The 24283-nt window shown below is 36.3% G+C and overlaps 1 protein-coding gene across 2 annotated transcripts in view; it reads right to left on the bottom strand.

Annotated features, from left to right (window-relative positions):
* Positions 1-24283, bottom strand: part of LOC142413985 (transcription initiation factor TFIID subunit 4-like) — a 148942-nt gene that overhangs the window by 69254 nt on the left and 55405 nt on the right. For both annotated transcript variants that reach the window (XM_075510770.1, XM_075510769.1), the window contains exons 11-13: positions 13916-14046; positions 11789-11914; positions 477-533 (exon numbers count right to left, since the gene is read on the bottom strand). In XM_075510770.1, the coding sequence (XP_075366885.1) occupies positions 477-533; positions 11789-11914; positions 13916-14046 (314 nt within the window). The remainder of the gene's footprint in view (positions 1-476; positions 534-11788; positions 11915-13915; positions 14047-24283) is intronic.

A 24283-nucleotide genomic window follows, 5' to 3' on the forward strand; every position in this document is an offset into this window, starting at 1 on the left:
CATCTGAAATTATTTGATAATTTTTAGATTATTGCAATTTAGACTGATGAGTAAATAGTCCACTGAACCACAGTGTAGAGAAAATGACTGGCAATTACATTACTTCAAAGACTGTTACCAGAACAAAATTGTTAAGTAACACATTTCTAAGAAAGTGATATTTTACAAAAAGACAAAGGCATATATTTTCCACCAAAATCTAATGCTGCTGTCATCAACAACCCAACAAAAGCTACAGCTACCTAAAATGGAAATGAAAATGTAATGTATGGAAATATTCTCTTATAAAATCTCCTTAGGCTTCACATGTATTAATGTATTAGTTTGCAAACATTAAGATCAAAGGCAAAGCAACAAATACATCCTAAAAAGTTTTTAGTCAGATTTTTATTAACGATATACAAGTAGCAAGGCATAAAAAATTAATATGTTCAAGCCTTGAAATGTCAAGTGTAATGATCTCTAGCTCTGCTTACCTCCTTTGCTTTTTGTTTCAGCCTAGCTTGCTCTGGGTCTTCTTGCCTTGAGCGACTCTACGTATTTAAAAAAAATGGGGAAAAAAGGTTAACAGATGGTTTAAGAACCCCTCATCTGTTGCAGTAAGTTAAAAAATAGCAAAGAAATGGGAACAGGATAGAAGGTGTCAAAGATGGTATGCTTGAATTCATAGAATTGCTATTTCAAACCCGTAGGCCTCACCCAAAACATTCAGTTGTAAATAAGATCTACCCTAGATTTAAATTAAAAAAAAAATACCATGTTTTTGTCAATGCTAAAGTTTCCATACACGTTTAGATTTCAATTATTTAATACAAACAAATTCAAGCATCCAAGATCAGAAATGACACCCTTTCCATTATCTGATCTTTTAAATTTAAACTCCTTACAGTCACTTATTTTAAAGTAATTTACTGTTTGCAACTAAGCTTTTATTCAGCTGTTGGTAGCAAATGTGGAGAAAACAGTTGTAAAGTCACCCTCCCAAACAGTAAATCTTCATAATGAAGATGTTACTATCCGTATGAGCTTACTCTGAGTACAGCATAGAAATACACATAAGTTAAACTCATTCATGCACTACTAATAATATTAATGTTGTAATTTTTAAAACTGGAGAAATATTGCCAAATGGCAACGTTCATATTTTCCTTCAAAACCAGGAACAATAGCTCTAAAAACCCATTAAGAATAACTGTTTAATTGCAATAACAACCCATAACAGTACATTTCTTCAGATACAGACTGTTTTACAACCATATGTTTAAATTATTAAATTCTTATTTATGCTCACTAAGCATACTCAAAATTATTAAATTCAAAACACAAGAGGTAGATAATAAATGCATTATACTTTTTTAATTGCATGATTGGTCAGTATTCAGAAAAGGTTGCATAAAAAGTTGTAAGAAGCTGCATAAAACTTGTGACATCCATGGAAAACTGTTGTTCCCGATACCTGAAAGATGTAATTGTTTTATTTCGGTATTTCTTTGAGATTTAAAGTGATACCATTTACACAACTCCTAAAGGAACAAGAATATCTATGCCCTCTCCCATCTATCTTTCTCTGCCTCTTTCTATGCTGAAGACAGACCTGAAACTTGAAAGAATATTAGCTTGCAAACTTACATATGCTAAGATTTTTTCCCGTTGTTTGAATTTTTCATCACATATTCTGTTCAGAAGTTAAAAATCCGTGAAGAAAACCAAAGGGAGATAGGTTTTAAGGGTAAGGGGACATGTAATATTGTTGATATACCTGGAGAGAGCCTTGACTATGATTTGGCAGACAGGGCACCAATGACACTGAATCCTCTATCCTTTTTTCCTGTTTGGTTTTTTTTTTATACTGGGATTATTTTTTCAGCTAATATAGCACTCATATAAAACACACTGATGACAAAGCATGGCCAAATTAAACAATAATGAGATTTTTAGAAGATATGCTTGACTCTTCCACTGTGCACATTAGCTTCATCTTCCAACACCACCTACTAGTGATTTTGTGCCTGTTAGCATAAAAGGCAGTTTGACAGGATAACGTCTGGAGTAAAGTAATGAGAAATTAAAATCTGTAGATAGCTAATGACCGAATTAGACTCCTATGCTGTAGTTGTGCCAACCAAGAAAGAAAATCCAACTTAACTTAGACTGAGATTTCTTCTAACTGCTGTGGTCAGACAAAAAGAAAAATGTAGATAATCTGATCTAGTTAATGTTTAGAGAACAAAAAGGCATTTCATGAAATATGTGGATCTGCCAGAGAGCTGGGAGTCTATTCACTAGAGCAATTACTAAGAACTTGATTATATTTACACTTATTAGGTTAAAAAAACAAACAAAAAACCCCATTCAATGAGTTGCTTCTCTAGAAGATGGACGTAGGTAAGTATTTATGAACTGAGCTGAATTAGGTCCTTGCTCTGTCATTTTGTGAAGACAGTTCAATCATTGTGTGCCTCAGTTTCTCCAGTATGATGTACAGAAAATTATATTTAGCCCCTTCATGGGTTTGATGATAAATTTATAAATGTACAATGAACTTCTGTTGCCTTCTGAGTCTCGCAGTGAAAGCAGTACAGAAATACAAAGTGTTGTTATACTACTGTATGAAGCGGAATCATTTGCCAAATGCAAAGTACAAGTTAAAAGCACTTCAGCTTAAGGAGAAAGCAGAGTGTCCTGGGAGAGTCAAGCTGAGACTTCTAATATTGTTACCAAGTTTCTACAAGAAAGTGATAGAATCCTGGAAAACATACCAGATCTACATTGTGTTTGGGGACATTGTAAGAAAAATTAAAGCAACAGATGCAAAGTAACACTGCAATTTCCTGGACTCCGTCAGTGAAAGAAAAAATCTGAAAGTGCTACAGATTAAAACAAACAAACAAACAAACAAAAAAACCAGAACACCACATTCAAAAGTTGGGGCTTCCCCCCCGCCCCAAAACTGACCAAATAAAAGTAGATCTGGAGTTCAGGATAACCTGAAAAAGCAGATCCCAACAGGCAAAAAAGCAGATGATCTACTCTGTGTAAACCTCCAGCTCATTCACAATAAATAAAAATTATTGCAGAGGTGAAAACAGGTACTCAACTCCTGACTGATATTAAATACAGGATTTTTTTCAGTAATGAAGATTTGAAATACCAGGTGATGTTAGATATATAAACCCAGACTGAAGGTGAAGGTAGAATTACTTACACATTTAGAATAACGCAATGAGTTTCTGGTTATTCCTTGAATGGACACCAAATGGCCTTTTCAACGAGCTCAGGCTAGCTCTTGTTTCAAACAGGTAGAATTCCAACTTTACACTGGATGTGTCATTACTGGTGTAAGTAACACTAATAAAATTAGGGAATTTAACTGTCATTTTCTGTTTCTTTTTGTGTTCAGATAAATTAACAATTTTTTTTTTTAAACAGATGGTTAAGACTAAAATACCTTCCTGCTGACTACCATGTCAGTTTGCAAATTGGTAAGCTTCAGAAATGAAGTCATCAGCATATGGAGGCTAAAATGTGTTAAAGAAAAAGTATAAACATTGACTATTTCATTAATTCTTCACTTTATGATCTAATGTAAATTATAAAAGGCTTCTTCAATGCCGATGTAACACAGATTAAAGCAAATATAAGCAAATGAAAATGTCAAGCTTAATAGAGGTGCCTAGATAAGCTTTAAAAATGTCACTGGCTTCTCTTTACACTCCATTCCACATGTGAACATCTCTTCCTTCCTCTGAAGGGTTTGAAAAATTTTGCTCCTGCTCAACTCCTGTAGTGCTTGTCTACATCTCACCATTTTTACTCACCAATTATTTTAATATTTTACACTTACTTTCATCACGCTACTGACAAATCATTCCTAGTTTTTTTTAATTCCAGTTTAAATTTTTTCTTCAAAGTCATCTCATATTTTTGGTTTTGTTTTCCTTTCTCTTTTCCCGCTAACATCCGAATCGTAATATGCTGCATCTCACCTGTTTTGTGAAACATGTTTTTCCACAATCTTTTAATGCACCAATGCCTACTTCCTCTAAAGCTTCGGAAACACTCACCAATCACAGAACCCCCCCAACTCAAATACTTTCAAGGAGTTTATCACAAGTCCTTTCCCTTCCCCTTCTCTATTCTTCACGTCTAGATCTGTAAATAAAGAAATGTGGGTTTACATAACATATTTTCGTGTTGATGAATAAACACCTTTAGAAGCAAGCTAGCTTCCCATAGTAATTTTAGAGAAACCTAGGCCTGATCCTAACCAGATAACATACTTTCAAATACATTAAATGCTGTCTCCTACTGAGAACTTATTCACCAAACCAGGTTTGTTAACATTTCTCCCAAACATAAACTACTTTTATTAGACCAGACAGCCTGATATTTTAATTGTTAAGAAAGAAAGTGCTTTGTGTTAGAGAACTTGCTATCTTATTTATCTGAAAACTGCATAGATCACATTAGGTCTATGGAAATATTAGACTTTGAAAGTATGAAAAGCAGCATATGTTAAATGTGTATTCAAAACACATTAGAAATATGGGGTTTCATTTACATGTTACCAAACTCCCTAATGTTCCAAACCTCAGCTTTTCCCCTTGCTTGTGTTAAGGAAGAATGCCACAAAAACAGACATCTAATTACGCATTTAACAGCATAGTTGTAAGAAGGGGATTTTGTATTTCATAGAATTGTCTTAAATTAGAAAGCAACAGTATTTTTAAAATAATATGGATAACTCACATAATACTTAAATATATGCAACAATTATTTTTAAAATTCAAGGATGCTCTGTGCATCTATGCAGATGGGCAGACCAACAGTCCTTCTGATGTATTTAATTATGATCATTATTCAGTATTTTGTTGTAATTTGTAATGTCAAAGCTGCACTGTTGTTAATTTTGTCGCACTAACAAAAAAAGTTTTCTATTAGATCTATAGTAATTTTAAAGTCTCAGCTTGTTAAACCTGCGTTAGTAAATGTCTCACAGGGTCTCTCCTCCTAAATACGTCTCCTGCATTTAACAACATCTGATCCCGGTTAAGGCACTTACACCTCTACTCCCCCTTCCCAACACATATACTGGGAGTCTTTAATGCTTCAAATTCATCTTTTTTCATTAAATAAAGTTAAGAGTCACAACTGCAGGTGCTGTACTATTGAGAGCCACTGCTGTGCCAACAGTTTCAATTTTAAACCTATTTTTCCCCATTGATGACATTAGAACTTCACCCACGGCTGTACCAGCTTATAACTTTCACTTTTAATTAAAGAAATTAAATTGGCAACATGAAACACTTTGCTTTCACATTAACTTTCACTTTTTATTAACAAAGCTAAAAGCAGCATAGCTGAGGGTAAAACCCTATTCAGAGCTATGACCACAGTGAGGTGGAATGCAAGAGTACATGTCTAAAAAAAGATTTATTTTAAAATCATTAAAATTGAAGTAACAAATTTCTAAAAATTCAGAAAAATTATCTCAACACAATAATTCCTCTCTGCTCTCCTCTCATCAGAAGTGAGTTATAAGTTTCTGTTCAGAGAGTGCTTCATCTCACAGAAAGCTGCATTACATCCACTGTACTCTCAGAAAAGAGGGAAAGGATTAAATTGGCATGACTGAACTCATCTCTGGCTTAAGGAGGTAGCACCTTCAAGTAATGATAGGATGCGTGTGTAAGGAAATCTGCATTGCCAAATTTCAGTGATCTCCCTCCAATAAAAAAGCCCTTCAGCCTATAGCACTATAAAATCACTATCACCCATAAATACTAATTAACTTTGCAAACAACACTAAACATAATTTTCCATTAACTTATGTAATTATTCTTTTTACAGAATAGATCTTACTCCTGTGATAGTCATACTTAAGACCCCAAAACTCGACAGGCTTGTGCTACTAAAACAGAACACTCAAAATAATAGACTAATAGAATGTATTTATTAGAAATTAATTTTCAAAATTAATTTGATAATAAACATGCGTTTAGCCAGTTTGAGCAGATGAATTAACACAGTAATTTTAACATGATCCACTTTATTATAGAAGTATTATTCACTGATTTTCTGAAAAGGACAACCCCAAGCTGTACCTTTACTGTAGAAAGCACCACTCTCTCCAAAAAACAATTCAGAAATAAAACCAACCAAAAAAAAAAAAAAAATCAGCTACAAACTCCTATTCCTCCTGCTGCCAGAAATATTTCCATTATTAGCCCAGAACCAGAACCTCATTCAATCTGACACACACAGCCTGCATTTTCCAAGTTTTGGAAATAGCTATGAAAGCAGCACGGAACACATCTTTTACTATAGCAATACCTGTGCTTTGTTTTTTGATTTTTTTTGTGTGGGGTTTTTTTTTTTTTTTTTTTGAAAGTCCACACACCATGTCAAATGTAAATTCCTCAAGTGATTTTAATCTGGCTTTTGACCTTTCTGCAGTCTTAAGACTCTCCTTAGCTCTTCTTGCAATTTCCCATACCAGCCACCAAAGACAGATTCAAAAGATCTCTGCTTCTGCACACACGTGGAAACAACAGCCAGTGGGTTCTTACTGGGAAAACAAACAGGCAAAGAGTTAACTCTCCCAAATATTTCCTTTAAAGAGACTGCACTCTACATACGTGCTTACATACAAGATGGCCCCTTGTTGTACTATTATTATGTTACCCTATTATTCACATATCAGGAAGATAACCCAAAAGTAATGACAATCAAGGCAGTTGCAGTCTCTCCCTGTACAGCTTCTATATTTGACACAGCATATTATCTTGGATGTTTGAAACAGAAGCTGTTCCAGCAGCAGGAGGTGACTGGATCTAACAGTTTTGGGGACCAATATGTCTTTAAACACTTCTGTTACAAAAAGAATCACTAGGAAGTAAATTAGAGAAATGCTTTGGGCCATATGTTCTAGGTTGCTATGCATACATTGTGGAACATGATGCAGAGACCCCTGAAGTACAAGAGATCATGCTAGCTCCTGAAACAGTATAGTCTTGTTTTCAATTTTTAGGATTTTAATTAAAAAGAAATTGTATGTTGCATTGCTACTATAGCATACCTTATGATTTTTCCTTTCCTGTCAAGTTTGTCTTCCCCCAAAATATCTGACTGGAATGTGAACATCAGTCATTACTCTTCTAAGCTTGTGGTATGAAGTTTCTATTTCTCAAGTATTTCCCAGGCAAGAGACGTAAGATTTTGTAATATTCTCTCATTTAACAAGCCAAATAATACTGCTATTTTGCTTTAAAGATACTCTCGTAGCTTCACAATTATTTTTAATTTGGATAGTGACTTTTCTCAGAATGTAAAAAATTTAAAATATTTTTTGAAACCTAAATTTTTTTCCTTCTATCTCCCCATCTGATTTTATCTGTCATTCTCCCAAAAACACTTCCTGAAGCAAATCCAACCCCATCTGGGTGCTTACAAATTCTGCAATCACATCCTACTGTAATAACTGAAATTATGGTTGCAGATCAATCAGAACACTAGTGTCAAATATTTTCTTATCTCCTCCTAAAGAAACCAACCCACTACCAAAAAACCAACAAAAACCTGCAAACCTGACACTTTCTTTGACCATCATTTACATATCTTTCTTACTCCTTACTGAATTCTAATGCAAAATTACCAAGTTGGTTTCAAGGCTTCCCAAAGACTCATGATGACTCCCCTTTCATTTCAGTCTATTCCTTCATTTTTCATCATCTTTTCAGTTGATTATTTTGTTGTTGATTATTTAATGCCATCTACTCCAATGCCTAAAACATTTCCTTCATTATCTTATTCTTTGTCAAAACCTGGACTTTGGCTGTTAACAAGGCTCTGAAGCGTAAATAATTAAAATAGAATTTTCACTGTGCAAGTTAAACCTGTTTACACTCTTCCATATTAGAAAATAGATGACGTACCACTAGCAGGCAATTTTGAAATTTTTCCTAAAATTATTCTGCTGAGTAACTTTAAAAACATGTTGCAAAATAACATGACAAAACATGTACAAGATAAAAGATCACACTGTTCGTCCAAAAGGCACATTAAGAAGCTGCAGTTACAGAATCACAGAATCGTATAGGTTGGAAAAGACCTTTAAGATCGAGTCCAACCGTAAACCTAACACTACCAAGACCACCACTACACCATGTCCCTAAGCACCTCATCCAAATGTCTTTTAAATACCTCCAGGGATGGCGACTCAACCGCTTCCCTGGGCAGCCTGTTCCAATGCTTGATAAACCTTTCAGTGAAGTAAAATTTCCTAATATCCAATCTAAACCTCCCCTGGCGCAACTTGAGGCCATTTCCTCTTGTCCCATCACTTGTTACCTGGGAGAAGAGACCGATCCCCACCTCTCTACAACCTCCTTTCAGGTAGTTGTAGAGAGCAATAAGGTCTCCCCTCAGCCTCCTTTTCTCCAGGCTAAACAACCCCAGTTCCCTCAGCCGCTCCTCATAAGACTTCTGCTCTAGACCCTTCACCAGCTTCGTTGCCCTTCTCTGGACATGCTCCAGCACCTCGATGTCTCTCTTGTAGCGGGGGGCCCAAAACTGAACACAGTATTCGAGGTGCGGCCTCACCAGTGCCGAGTACAGGGGCACGATCACTTCCCTACTCTTGCTGGCCACGCTATTCCTGATACAAGCCAGGACGCCATTGGCTTTCTTGGCCACCTGGGCACACTGCTGGCTCATATTCAGGCGGCTGTCAACCAACACCCCCAGGTCCTTCTCTGCCAGGCAGCTTTCCAGCCACTCTTCCCCAAGCCTGTAGCGTTGCATAGGGTTGTTGTGGCCCAAGTGCAGGACCTTGCACTTAGCCTTGTTGAACCTCACACAATTGACCTCAGCCCATCGATCCAGCCTGTCCAGGTCCCTCTGCAGAGCCTTCCTACCCTCAAGCAGGTCAACACTCCCACACAACTTAGTGTCATCTGCAAACTTACTGAGAGTACACTCGATCCCTTCGTCCAGATCATTGATAAAGATATTAAACAGGACTGGCCCCAACACAGAGCCCTGGGGAACACCGCTTGTGACCGGTCACCAACTGGAGTAAACTCCATTCACCACCACTCTTTGGGCCCGGCCATCCAGCCAGTTCTTTACCCAGTGAAGAGTACACCCGTCCAAGCCATGAGCAGCCAGTTTCTCCAGGAGAATGCTGTGGGAAACCGTGTCAAAGGCTTTATTGAAGTCTAGATAGACAACATTCACAGCCTTTCCCTCATCTACTAGGCGGGAAATAAATAAAAGAAAATAAAAGACAAATAAAAGAAAAAATTTCTGATTTTTAGATTTAAGCATTTATAGGAAAAAAAAAAAAAACAGAAACAGAAATTTCATTTTGAAATCCCATGTTTTCTAATCTTTAAAGACACCACACTGTCAAGGTGACAAAGATGTCATGATCGGGGAAACAATGTCTTTGCATAGTGGATATTTCAGTCTCCAGAGCCAGTTTAATCATTACCCACTTTGCAGACACAAATATCCATCAGCAGGCCACAAACAGACAGGAAATGGTTACTGATCTTTATCACAAGTTATCAGGGCAGCTGGGGCAGATTTTAACTGTGTCCATTTAATAACTGTGTCATTACAATTACTGCATCCTTTCCACAAAGACTTAGATCTCCTTAGACAACTAGCCAAGTTCATTAAAGACCAGAAAAAAATAAATTCTGGGTAAGGAATTAGTACATACGAATTCAGACTAAAGACCTCAACAGTTATCCCTGTTAATGTACAGGTGGACTTGCATTTGAGCAGCAACTTAGATTCTAAGGAAACCATGAACAATCTATTATTTAGAATAAAAAGTTGTAATCTGACCACATTTTGCTAAACTATGTCCTACCTACGTCTTGCAATAGGTCATCAATCCATCGGAAGAGGATGGTTGAGAGCCAGCTGAACGCTCCACATAGGAAAGACGCTATCAATGTAAGTTCAGCTCCAAATTGGCATTTACACTTAAATCACAACATTGCATAAGACCCTCCCAAAAAGTTCACAATATCTTCAACTTCTCTTTCTAAACATTAATACTGATAAATCAGCACTGCTGTTCCATGGCTACTTTGTGGTTTGGTTTTGTTTTTTTAATGCCTTCATCTATTTTTCTAGTATATCATGTATTTATGCCAAGCTGTATCCTATCACCTTCTGGTTATGAAGGTCATTTATGCATTCCTTATTTTCATTAAGATAATTTCTTCAAAACAAGTAGAGGACTCTTTTTTTATATTTGCTTGTTGTAGAATTCTTTAGTTTGCTCTTTCTGTAATCTATAGGAATCAAAGTTGTTGATCATACCTTTATTTCCTAAATTTTCACTTCACAGGAGTTTGTATTATTCAAGACTAAAACAAACAAACAAAAAACCCCCCAAAAATGAAAACAAAGAACATTCAATCATGAAGTAATTCAGGTTGGAAGGGACAACAGGAGGTCATCTAACCCAACCCCAGATAAGCCTGCATAGCAATAGCAAGGCTTTGTGCAGTCAGGGAAACATTTTTCAACTAAGGACTGAAAGCTACTGTATTTCCTCAATGTCCATTAAAAAAAAACAACCAACATAAACAAGCAGCAGGATACACAGAAAAGAAAACATGATTCATCAAGATGTATTCACTGAATGGAGAAAACAGGATTAAAAAAAAAGGCATTTCTTTATTTTATAAAATAAGCATTAAGAACGAAAACAGTAAATCTGTTTTCATCTGAACATTTAAAGAGCATATATGTTATGTGGGAATTTGTAGAATATTTAACAATGTGAATAATTATAAATTAAGAGTGAAAACAGGACAGACTGAAGTAGCCAAATTGAGAAACAAATTTCTGAAATAAGCAAGGGTAGGTTTTTTTAAAAAGTCTCTCAATTTGTGAACATTAATGGCACAAAATCAGGAGGCTAAGTGTTACAATTGAGCATTGAGTTCTGTGTAATCTCTTCAGAATATACAATAAATAATTCAATAAAAATGCAAATGCAATGAAAATTGAGATAACTAAGGGATAAACTTATTTGCAGTTTTATATGATATATACAAAATAATTAAATTTGCAGTTATAAACAGGAGATTTATCTATACCCGTATGCTCTTGAAACAATATCATCTTAGTTTGTTCTATTGCATGTATGAAAATTCAGTCTTCGGAATTAAAGTTACAAAGGAACAAGTCCAGAAGAACTGATAGTTAACTGAAGACAGGCATGAATCAATTAAATAATGCAGTTATATAGAGGTGACTGGAACACTAACTGGGACACATAGTATTTAAATTAAAATAAACAAATGAACAAAACTGTTTCTTTAAAAAAAAGTCTAGAAACTCAAGAAGTAAAAAGCCTCAAAAAATCCATAACAATTTACTGAATTGTGTTTAAATACCAGAGGTGTAGGCTATGATTTTCAAATAGCACCGAAACCCTGGCTTCTATTAAATTTCAAAGGCAATTGTGAAAATGATTTCACCAAGTTACTCTGAAAATGTTAGCCATTGTCTCCTATACTGCCAAGAACTCATCAAAGTCGGAGCTGTATCTTGAAGATGCAGGAGCATTCCAGTCAGGTAGGTCTGGAGTCATCATAGATAAGACAGCAAGACAATGAATTAAAGGTGTGATGTCACAACAACAGTATCTTTTTGTTATAAGAAACAAAATGTGTTTATGAAACAGATTTCACAAAATTAAATAATTGTTTGAGGACTATGAATTGTTAAGTAGTTTAAAAAAATAGAGTAGAACAGATACCTTGGCAGCCTTTAGCAAGATTTCCCTCTCTTGTTCATCTTTCCTTTGCTTTTCTAAACGCTCCAACTGTTCAAAAAACTTTAACTGTGATCGGACATCTGTAGCTTGTTCATACCATTCATCATCCTGTAAAATAAGAACCATGTTGTACAAAAGCATGCGTTTTCATCAAGACTATGCATTTAAAGAAGACTATAGGTGTTACAACATTAAAATCTTTCCATTGTACTAACAATAAAAAAAAAACAATTTTTTTTTTTTTTTTTTTAAGCTCAGGGGAAGGAAGCCAGCCTATGGTTAATAATGCAGCTAGAATCTGATTAGTTAACTAATATCTAAGCAAATTAAAAAAACAAGGATTGATTTATTTGCACCAGAGAGATGAAAGAGTTAAAAAAAGTAAAACCAACAGACTTACCGATTAAACAACCCTAAGATGCTTAACTTTATTACTGAACAATCGTAGACATAGTATATAAGCCTGCTTATAAACTGCAATTCCTGTATTTGTACTCATCTTGAACTAGTAACAAGCATGATCGAGATGCAGCATTATAAAAGCATTAAAGGTAAAAATTCAGTTGAAAATAAGCCTCTAATTACCATTAAAATAGAAGAACTTTATGACAACTAAGAGCATGCAAGCTTTCCTAGGACCCAACAAACAGTAAGAATTTATGACAAGCCGCATGGGGAACACTCAGAATATCAGTCAGAAAAATAAGTTAGCCATATTACTTCCATCTCATTTATCTGCTTAATATTTTCCTTTTTGACTGCAATGCTATGAAATCAGAGAAAACTATTAACCAAGAAATATACAGAAGACAATGAAAATGCTGTAGTTCAATCAGAGACAACACTAATTATTTTTCTAACAATCTGTTAAGGTATTATTTAAAATGCATCTTTGGCTTAACATGGACTAAGCAAAGTGCTTTCTTCTCAGACACCATCCTAAGGAGAAGGAAGGAGGGATTTAACACTGCTGAAGCTGATGAAGAACATTGGAAAGAAACAAGGAGATTTTACTTTCAGTCCGATATAGTAGAATATATCCATCAATTGCAAGGAAAGATGTAAGTGTAGGTACTACACAGGTATAGTGGCCTTTATTTTTTTTTAATCCATTTTTCTATCACAGTAATGTTGATTCTAGTCACAGATCCCAAAGATAATTTTTCTTGCAAATGCCACATATAATTAGTCCAACTGTGACTCAGGTTCGGGAAATAGGTGAGCAAAGGTACAGTTCAAAGCTGTTTGACCAGGCTTTCACTCAAGGCAAACAAAAAAAATCAAAATCAAGCAAAAAACCCAAACCAGAGCTACTCAACATATATATATACGCTAAAGAAATCTAAACACAGCTTAGACACAACACACAACTACAGTTATTGCCATCTTTCTTTTACACCAGTTTAACAACTATTAGCATCTTTTATCAAAAAAGATATTTCATATTTATCAATAAAGATGTTTGATTTATTTGAATTTCAAGCTGGTTTGCAGATTCTTATTTAAATTCCCCCCCGGTTTAAGATATCTAAATTGTTTCAATTTTCTTCAAGAATACAATCACTAACAATGGAATCAGAGTAGCATTTTATCTTGAAATGTTCTTTTTAAAGAGAACATCATTGTTTAATTACAGTGAAGAATTTACAGATGAATTCTTTAGTTGCTGGTTTAAGACAAATTGGTAGCTTTTGTAAAATATTAGTATTTCTCACAGCTAAGGACATGTAAAGTTACTATAGATTCCTATATATTGAAGCAATTTTGATGCAATCAATGGATACCTTGGTCAAAAAAGGAGACATCAAGAATCAACAGTGTTAGTTGCAATCCATGAGCAGAAACAGCTTAACAGATGCTCCATGCTAGACCCTTTAGCACAAAAGGATGAAAACATAATTCTACACACAAATTCTATTACAGAGGAGGAAGACAGATCTGGCAAGCAGTGCTATCATCCCACCACTTTCTATTTGCTGAGGTAGACAAACCTGCAATTAAAACATGCTTTGCACACAGAATAACACGAAACACCTACCGTGTACTAAGAAAAAACGGCATCACACTGCATCGTTCTGTAACATACAATAACTTTCTTTGCACACTTACTTTGTACGATTCCATTCGGTGCTGGGTTATCACTGTTACTTTTTCTATCACTGTTCTTAATCTGTTTTGTGTTGCATGGGAAATAAAAGTAACCACCTCAGCTGGCACATCAGTAATTCCTAGTTTTTTAGCTAAAGCAAAAAACAAAACAAAACAGAATTAGCTTACCCCCTACAAAAAAAACCAAACCAAACCAAAAAACTCTAAAGAACATAAAGTCATAACTTCATTTTCCTGAACAGAAAAATCCGTGACAGTGTATTTATGTAGCTTTGGTGATACGTTCATGACCCCTTGAAAAGAGGTGTGACTACACTTCAAAGTTTGAAAGAGAAATCAGAGCATTTTTTTTTTAACCACTTAGAAAGCATTTAAGAACTTTACTGAAGTTTATCCTAGTATATTAAAACAAAGCATAACAGAGTATGAGACAATTTGAGTTCTCAGTTGTTCTACACAAGAAAAAGTATTTCCTTTATCTTCAGAAGCATTAGTGCAGATTAATTTCAGTGTCACTGAGATGAGGCTGCAGCCCAAAGCATACTGTTGCATACTTTAGCCTACACTATTGGTGTACTACTGATAATAAAAATTCTTTAGGAAGAAAAACTATTAATTGAATATGAGGAAATAAAGTCATATTAACAACAGTTGTTTAAAAACACCAGTTGTCCCCCAAACACTGCTAAAAGACATATTTGTAGTTATTTGGACATTTGATACTTTGTGCTGAGTTTATACAAAAAGCAAACACTCTACAGTCTAATGTACTGATATATTAAAAAAACACCTAAGCTACAGAAACAAGAATATGGGTAACACTTAAGAATTCCTAAATTCATCAAAATAAATACTAAGTATTGGATATAAATTTGTAGATATAAAAACATACATACTAATCTAAGCTACAGTCCTACAATGACATATATACGAGTAGTCCCAGTAGGACGGTTTTCTGGATAGAAAACTCTGTGTGCTCACACACACGCATATATATTTTATACATTTAGAAAAATCAGTAGTTGCATTTTGTATGGATTATTGGATTTGACCCACCATAAAAGAGTAAATACTCTGATTACACCGACTCAGTTTTCCACTGAACGAACACAAGTCTTTTAATAACATTTGTGAATCTGTTTGTTCGCAATACGTTAACGGGTATGCAAAACACTACAGGAAATTTGTTTGAGAATATTTTGGAAAGTGTTTCCTGAATGGCTAATTAAAACTGTAATCTTCGTTTGCGGGAGGGGTCCCTGAGCAAATACAAACCTGAGAGGCTTAAGAACGAGTATTTGTTTTGTGAGGCATTCCTATCTCTTCCTGGCCAAATTCAAGAGCGAGAAACCATCACACGTCGAAAAAATGAAGACGAACAAGTGAGCAGTGGTCTTACATGGATGTATACTTCTGTTATTTTAATGATGTGATCTGAGACGAACTGGCAGCGTTCAGCATCACCCTGGGCTTCTGTCAGGGCCGGGCTGGGGCCGGTCAATCACGGCGCGGGCGGGCCGGCCGCCGCCGGCAGGGGGCACTGCGGCGGCCCCGCGCGCCGAGCCCGCGCTCCTCCCGCGCGCCGCCGAGGCGGGCCGCGCTGCGCGCAGTGCCTGGCGCGCCGCGGAGCCGGGCAGCGACGCCGCCCGCGGTGCCAGCCGCTCTGAGTGAGTCCCGTCTGCAGATACGGCTATTATCGCTCGTTTTGTGCCAAGCCGAACGAAACAGATTATGTTTCCTGCAGCTCTCCCTCGCCCCGTCTCTTCCTCGCTTTTTTTTTTGATCTGCAGTGTCTATTTAAATGTATATTTTATTACATCACTACAGTACACCATTCCCACACTTCCCAGAGCTGAATTCTCTATGTCATGTATTTCTGATATTAATTTTTTTAATGATTCTTTGAAGTCGTTATCTCTTAAACTAACTCAAGCCATCACTGACTCCATATTGTACACGTTACCTTAAGGATTTTAGCAATATGTATATATGCTTTTTAACTGATTTTTGCTTTATCGCTAAAAAAAAAAATTAAATCTTTCTTGGTGCCCAATTTGTCCTCTGTAATAGAGATGGAACCTGCGCTGAAGTTGCTGAAAGCTGAACGTATAATGGAAAGCAGACATACGCATTAAGATCCCAATGCTGCAACTGTTACTCATGCAAATTAAGTCCTTGAAGTCAGTAGGACTATTCATATCAGTAGGAGCTATTTGTGCAAGTCAAACTTGCAATATCAAGACCTATTTGAGCATGCACCATTTTATTATGCAAACATGTGTAAGCAAAGCTATCAATCAAAAAACCCTAGTCTGAAAGATAAAATGCAAGTAAGAAGGGAAATTTAATTAACTAGTATCCAGAAAAGAGGTTTGAGATGGAAAATTCTGCCGAGTATTCTAGGTAACAGTACGAATGAATAATTGTTAAAATAATATTTTTTTTAATTTCAGCAGTGTAACTACAGCTACTCAACTTCCCTGAACACACACAATCCTTTCATAATAAAGAACTATCACACCTTGGTTTTTTTCACAATAAAGGTTTTCCTAATTTTAAATACTTTTGTTCTAAGTAAATTCAACCATTATATGGCTGGTTCTGCCTATCCAACTCTTCAGAAATCCATCCATAATCAAAGGACCATTCCCTGACATGCCTGGTTCCTAAAGATTCTTGTCCTACATCCTCTTCATCAGCCTCTGCGATATCCCAGTAACTTTCTACTCCTGAAATCCCTCAACACAATATTCTCAAGTCCAGAAAACTACTCGGAGGCCAGTTATAAACGGAGTCCCTCAGGAGTCTGTCTGGGGACTTACCCTTTTTAATATCTTTCTTGGTGACCTGGACGGGGAGACACAAAGCACCCTCATCAAGTTTGCAGATGGCACCACACTGAGCAGTGCAAAGGGAAGGGCTGCCAGTCAGAAGGACCTGATGAGCAGGCCAGCAGGAACTTCATGGAAATTCAAGGACAAATGCAAAGTACTGCACCTGGGATGGACTAACTGTCTGCAACGATACAGGCTGGGGACTCCCTACCAGGATAGCAGCACTGATGGAAAGCACAAGAGAGTCTGGTGGGCAGTAGGCTAAGCAGGATTCAGCAGTGCATCCTGGCAACAATGAAGACTAACAGCAGAGTGCACTGTATCAACAAGCAAAATGGTAGATCAACAGTAACCAGTAGATCGAGGGACACGATTATTCCTCTTCGCTCAGCCCACACCTAGAATACTGCAGTCAGTTTTGGGTCGCCCCGTACAAGACACACTTGGAAAAACTTGAGTCCAGGGAAAAGTCACCAAGATGGTTATGGGGTTGGAGCATATGACCTATATGAGGAGAACCTGAGGGTTCTTTATCCTGGAGAAAAGAAGGCTTAGGGGAGAGGTTATTGAGAAGATGGAGCCAGACTCTTTATTGAGGATGCCTGGAAGAAGAATGAGAAATAAATTCATAAACTGAAACAGCAGAGGTTCTGACTGGATACAGGGGAGAATTCTTCATTATGAAGATAATTAAGTACTGGGACACTTTGCACAAAAAAGTTGTAGACTCTCCCACCTTCCAGGTTTTTAAGGCTCTGCCAGACAATGCCCTAAGCAACCTTGTCTGAATTTAACGTTGACCCAGCTTTGAGCAAGAGGTTGGACTAGATGACCCCTCAAGTTCTCTGCCAAACCGGAGCGATTCTATGATCCCTGTTCTCCTGCATAGCTCAAACTTCTTCCCATATTCCTTATTATGGCACAATACCCTTAGTTCCCTCATACATCTAGGGTCACCCCCTGGCACGTCTCCCAGTCCATATTTGTCCAGCTTGCTAGCTGGGCACAGTCAGCTCACCCTGAGGACAGCCTGGCCAGTCTGTACAAGAGTGCTGACTGGCAGCCAACTAGACAGAAGAGCAAAGAAAAGGAAAAAACTGTTGACTTCCCCCTCAACTGGGACACACGGAGAGGCTACCTAGCTGCTGATTTATCAACGGATTCAGAAGTTACCTGAAGGGAGAGAGAAGGAAGGCAAATAGACTGTTCAATCACGTAAAGCTAGTTTACTTTAGAAAATAGGCTAAGGAAGAAAGAATACAAAACAAATTTCCCCAAAAACGAATTAGCGTCAAGAAACCAGACTACAAAAAGACAAAACGATAAATTTTTAAAAAGTCATTTTGTCATGCACAACATTCATCATGTGTGGAAGCATCATCATGTCTTCCCTGCTCTAAATTACATTAGTCAAAATCCTGTTAGCATAGGATGTCAGAAGCAGGGTGCATTCCAAAGCTGTATACTACATGAAGATTTGGCACACTGCTTAAATACTTGGATTGTAGTTGGGGGAAACAACAATGTAACAAGGTAAAAGTACCAGTGTGCTCCTGAAACAATCTCATCTACACTTGGAAAGGCTGGCCTAGTTATACATTCATAAACAGTCATGCATACCACTTCATTGATCCGCTGACCTAAGAAAAGTTCCGATACCATTGTTTAGGGATTGTCTTTTTTGCTTTCTGCTACTCAGAGAAAATGCCAAGTAGAAACTGAATCTATGCAAAGGGCTGGAACTGCTGATTTTCGTATGTTTCTATATAAAAGCCTTAGTATTTTTTTCTTGACTGCTACATCTCCACCTGAGTTTCATCCACTCTCATTTATAAAAAGCATACTGGAATTCTGTCTGCCATCAAAGGAAAATAACACTGATCTCTAAATAGGAAATTCCTGAGATATTCTTCCAGTCTGCATAATTACTTTTCCCAGTTTTAACAGAGAAAGGCTTCTCTTCCCTTTGCAAGATTCCCTAGACTGATGATGATGTGGGGAAATAATTTATAGTAATTTATTTATAGTATATAAATAAAGTAATATATTATAATAATGTATAATTTATATTATTAATATAAACTATAATTTATAGTTTTAAGAAATGTGTGTATACACACACATATATTTTCTAATACTATACATACTTAATTGTATCACAAAACACAAATATCCTAAATATATTATTCACCTTTCTAACCAAGTCACTGGACAGTGGCTTCATCTACAGATGTTTTTATTTAGGTCCTAGCATTCTGGATTCTGGTCTTCATTGCGTCATCTGATCATTGCAATAGTAGGTCATAACATATACACTTACACATGTACAGAAATCCAAAACCCAAAGAAAAAATTAAGATTAAACAAAAAAATTAACTTATTTCTATCAACAGTCTGCTATCATCTGTCTTTCGTTAAAAAAAGTTGAACTTGTTTCTGATTTTTAGGTGATCTTCCTAATGTGCTTTAAGTTTTATAATGTGGCCATCTCAACTTGTAGTTTTGTGACCAAAATTCTGCATTTAAAGCAGTAAGGAGCCACACACTTAAAAGCAAAACATCAAGAAATGTGTAATTTGAAAAAAGTTGCTTGCTTTTAAATAATATATCTGTTAAATTTAGACATTTTTGACAAGTATATGCTTCAAGTCTTTAAAATTACTTTAGCAATGTAATTCTGAACTTTTCCTAGAGCTATGATAAAAACATCATCAAGGATAACAACAAAAATGGAGCTGGAGCAAAGCAATGCTCCAAGCCATAATTTTAACCAATCTCTCGACTTGAATTTCGGTTTTTATATTTTTAAAGACATAACTAAGGTCATGTTCTTCATTCAAGTGTTCTTGCCAGATCTCTGCTACACCAGAACTGTACAAGACCATCAAGAACTGATGACTGATTGCATGAACACTTCAATTCTTTGTGGCAGGACTCAGTTTCAGCACATCCTCAGAGGCATCGAATGCTACTAAAGTAGTCAGTTGAGTCACACGATCCTATATGAAAAATAGGGATCACAGATTAATACCCCCAAAGTAAGCAAATTTCTAATCTCCCAAGCACTTCTAGAACAACACAATAAAGCCTGCCTACATATTAATTCTTAATTACATGTTTGGAAGCTTTAATAGCAAACCACGGTTCAATCAGCATTTAATAAAGATCAACATGATACGAGACAGCATGCAAAGGAAGTATAAGTGTTAGAATATTTTAGTTACAAATAAACTATATTCTATTTAAAAGTTTATAGAAATGCTATTGCAATATCTCAAAGTTAGAACTTGTATATAAGTTCCAAAAACCTTGAGGGAAAAAGCGTTCAGCAATATTATTCTGATATTGGCATATGTGTCACTAGCACAAGATTGTTTTTTACAAACATAAAAGCACCTAAACCTTGTCATTGAAAACTTTCAGGTCCCAAGAAGTGAAAATTCTGAAGAGTGCTATCATCTGCTTAGCTATCTGAAAGGTACTGGCTTTGCTGCACTTTAAAAGTTTAATTATATTTTATTGATCAAACAAACTGAAATAAATCGTAAGAAGAGCACTGCTCTATTTGAGAAGCAGAAGAAAAATACTATCTTTGCAGATAGGCTTTCAAAGAATCGAAAAGTTACTTTAATAATTTATACTTTAAGAGGACTGACAGGATTGAGATCAAAGATTAAAAAAATTATTTGTAAAACATTCGGTCTGACTCTGATTATTGATGTGATAAATTATTGAGTGCCTGTATAAAATCTCTTTATGTTTACACTTAAAACAGAAAAAACCTTGAAGAACTGGTTTTAAACAGTTAAACATCACGTATTTAGGGCTTGAATTTGTCTTGTCCCCCAACAGAAACATTGGGAGAATGCATAATTAGTCTCTATTTGCCCTAATCACAGGTCAGCCAGAACTGCAGAAAGCACACTCTGCTATCATCTTAAAGTTTAAGAATTTGCTCCTGGTTTTAAATTCTGTGCATGAAATATTGGCCCAAGATGCAACTAGAACCAGACTTCTTAGGTCCAGGCGTCTTCTGCTTTTATAGCTGGCTTGCATACTACAAGATGGAAACAAATAACAAAAGTCCATCCCCCTTGAATCTGTGACATTATTTGTTTAAACTTTTATTTAACCTCATTCAACAGCATCAGATCTAGAATAATGCAACAAAGATGCATCTGGTCATATCTACCTACCTACCTACCTCATCCTCACAGCACAGTAAGTAGTAGGCTGTGCCTTGGATTGCATCTACAATTTTAGGCTCAAGCCTCCTTCCTCTTTTATCCCAACAGAACCACCACAGTTTTACATGCGTCAGTCCCTCTGCAATCTTTCCCATCGGGAAAATCAAGGTATTCAAAAAACTGCCACTTGAATTTCTGCAGCCTTCCAAACTACACAATTCTTTATTAAATTCCATTCCTCCATTTCAACAGCATAAGGGAAACTGACGATTATAGTTCTGCTGTAGGTGTCAGCAGTGAAACATTTAAAACACCTTAATCTGTGTAAAATTACAGGTAATTAAACACAACATGATCAGTTAAGTAGTCACTATTCAAGACTTACGCTATACAGGAACTTCTGGAGACTAACAGCTGAAAAAATTGGGTGGAAAGGGGAGAGCAGTTCACCTTCTAAAACTAGACGAGCAATATTCATATGTCCTAAGACATACCATGTGTGGTGTCCACAGAAAGCGGGTCATGAAATCAAGAGAAAGCAATAGCTGCTTTGTCTAACACTATTATATTGGTAATTCTAAACTGAGCAACAGCATTTAACTATCAGGCTGACTAAACACAAAGGGGAAACGACTCTAACACACTATGGGCCCTTGGCACCCTGAGGAGCCATAAATGGCAATTATTGAACTCACTTGTCCCAACCTAATCAGGTGGGACTTAAGAACAGGGCACATCTCCCATATAGCAGTGTCCTCAGCCTACAAAGTAATCCATCAATACTGCATTCATACTGCTATCAAAGGGAAAACCTAATCTTAAATATTAAGCTAGAGAATGGGGCATGGAACATAACAAAGGAAAAAACTGAGGAGGTTGTTTGGGTACAAAATACCCTGGGGTTGTGTTGGGGGGGCTACCAGAGCCCCAGACAGACTTTAAGTATTAAAAACTGAAGGAAAAACTTGTTAGAGTGATAGTGCAAACAACAAATCACTAGCTCTGATGATTAGGATTAGAGACTCCTAGGGGTATAAGATAACCTAGTGATCCCAGGCGAAAAAAAACCAGTATGATAATTTTAGCTGTAATTTTCTGTTTTCAGTCCTTTAAATAAAAGCTTCACTTTAAGTCTTACTAACTAAATGCATAAATAATTTAATAAATGTTGACTTGCTGTACTGTTAAGCCTGTCTGGCGCTGGAAGAGAGGAGGAAGAAAGGAGAAACCAAAAAACTTTAGTTGCTACCTTCACAAAAAAAGCCAATCCAAATGAAGTCGTTTGAGCAGGCGCCTCTGAGGAACCTGTAACCTGGAGTGTGTTTAGGGAAGCCACAGGCTAGGGAGCGTTTCCTGCCAAACTATCAGTGCCAAGTGCTTTGAGATTTGGTAAACGACTCCCTATAGCAGGTACAAACCAGCACCCCTCTGTGAGGGGCAGATGGCCAAGATATATTCCACAGCTCCAAACCAGCCCTGAACTGGAATGGGAAAGATTTTGTAAACCAGTATCTGATACTGTTCAACACTATACTTCCAGTTCACCCTCATATGTAATAAACAGACTTTGTTACGGAGAACTTTGTTAACTTTTTATCACCCTGTAATTGTTATTTACAAAATAACAGAAGATCCTACATTAATTACTTCAGTAAGCTTGTTTGTAAAAGAACATTCCTCCTCTCATAGGATAAAAATTATCTCATGAGCCGGCTTCTGGACAAAAGTGGACAACTTGGAGACGTGAAGTCTTGAGAGCTCAAGACTTGCTGGGTGTAGGATTTGTTCTATACTTCTTCAGAACTACCCACCTTGAGATGATTCCCCAGGAAGCTTTTTGTGAAATTTGAGAAACTAGTGAAATATCAGTTACTTTTAAAAAATAAATTAATAAATCCCAAACTTACAGATTAAAATCCTCAAAATACATAGCCATTTTCAGTGCAAGACACAGCAGAAAGAAAGATAACCAGCCATACAATTGTAATGTAACCTAAAGGAATAAAAACTCTGAATAAACGTTACAAAAATTTTAATACTCTCTTCTCCTCCTGCTCCCTCCAAAGTAAATGGCAACCAAATTATTTTAGCAAAGTAAGATTCAGCTAAGACTCATAAGCTCTGTAGTGTGAATGCACTGGTACAAAACCACTCATAAAGCTTCGTTCAGGTACTATAGTGGATTTAACTTATTCAGTACAAACTATACTATAATAAATAGTTATGTATTTATATAATTGTATAAAAAGTTAAGAAAAGCTATACTGGGTAATACAGTCCAGTGTCCTTTCTCTAACAGCAGTAGTGGGAGATGCTGCTAGAAGACTATTTAAAAAAAAAAAAAAGTGTGCAGTGATAACTATGTGACAATATACAGCCTAGGACCATCTTAAGTTAGAGGATCTTATCTTTCTCTCTATTAGGTCAGGATGGAATTTTTTTCCCATTAATTTTTCAAGTAATTTTTTGAACCTGCAACATGCTAAAACAATGAGTTCCACAACTTAACTACTCACCTGGCAAAAAAAATAGACCTTTTTGCTTGTTTTGAACTTTTGCCTTCTCATTTAATTTGATATCCCTAATTCTTGTAAAGGGAGAACCTGAAAAATAGCTCCATTCTAGGGGGTCATATTGGTATAATTATTTTAACTCAACAGAGCCAGAGAAATAGTTGTATCCATGCAAAATCTATCTGTAACCCAGGCCAAGATGTCTGATCCTATTTTCTGTGCTGACTCAAAGCTCTCATGCAAGCCAGTGGGATCTGGGGCAGGACAAAAAAATTCATCAATTAGAAAAAGAATTTCTCAAGAATCCTACTTAACCCTACTTATACGATTAGTGTTTTTTTGATGAAAGTCATGTAAGAATGACCAAAAAAAGCCTTCACTTCTCTAAGAATTCTCAACCAGGTAAGTAAGTCTGGGAACCCACACATAATTCATACTTTTTGGCAAAAAGAACTAACTAATTTGAGAAGAGGTCTGACCTAAAATGTATATAACCAGACAATCCAGTTTCCAAAATTCTGTCTCTAAGCTAGATAATTAAACAGCTGAAAGGTAGCTATTAATCATCCCTAAAGAGTCTTTTTATTATCCTTAGTGGTTTGCCTCTAACAGAACCAAGCTAGTCACCAAACAACATTATGCACAGGTATGTGGAGGCTTGGAAAATGGAAGGAGCTCCCACAAATCATGGAAGGATGAACACATAAGCAGTGCATCTAGGAGAAGAGAATACTTGGTCTTCAGATGGCAAGGAACTCTTATAGGTTGATCAGAGAGGACAGAAGGAATGTAAACTCTGAAGGAACAGAAGTGACTCAATTAATCTTTTCCTTA

This window comes from Mycteria americana, chromosome 8 (assembly GCF_035582795.1).
Source record: "Mycteria americana isolate JAX WOST 10 ecotype Jacksonville Zoo and Gardens chromosome 8, USCA_MyAme_1.0, whole genome shotgun sequence".
NCBI lineage: Eukaryota > Metazoa > Chordata > Aves > Ciconiiformes > Ciconiidae > Mycteria > Mycteria americana.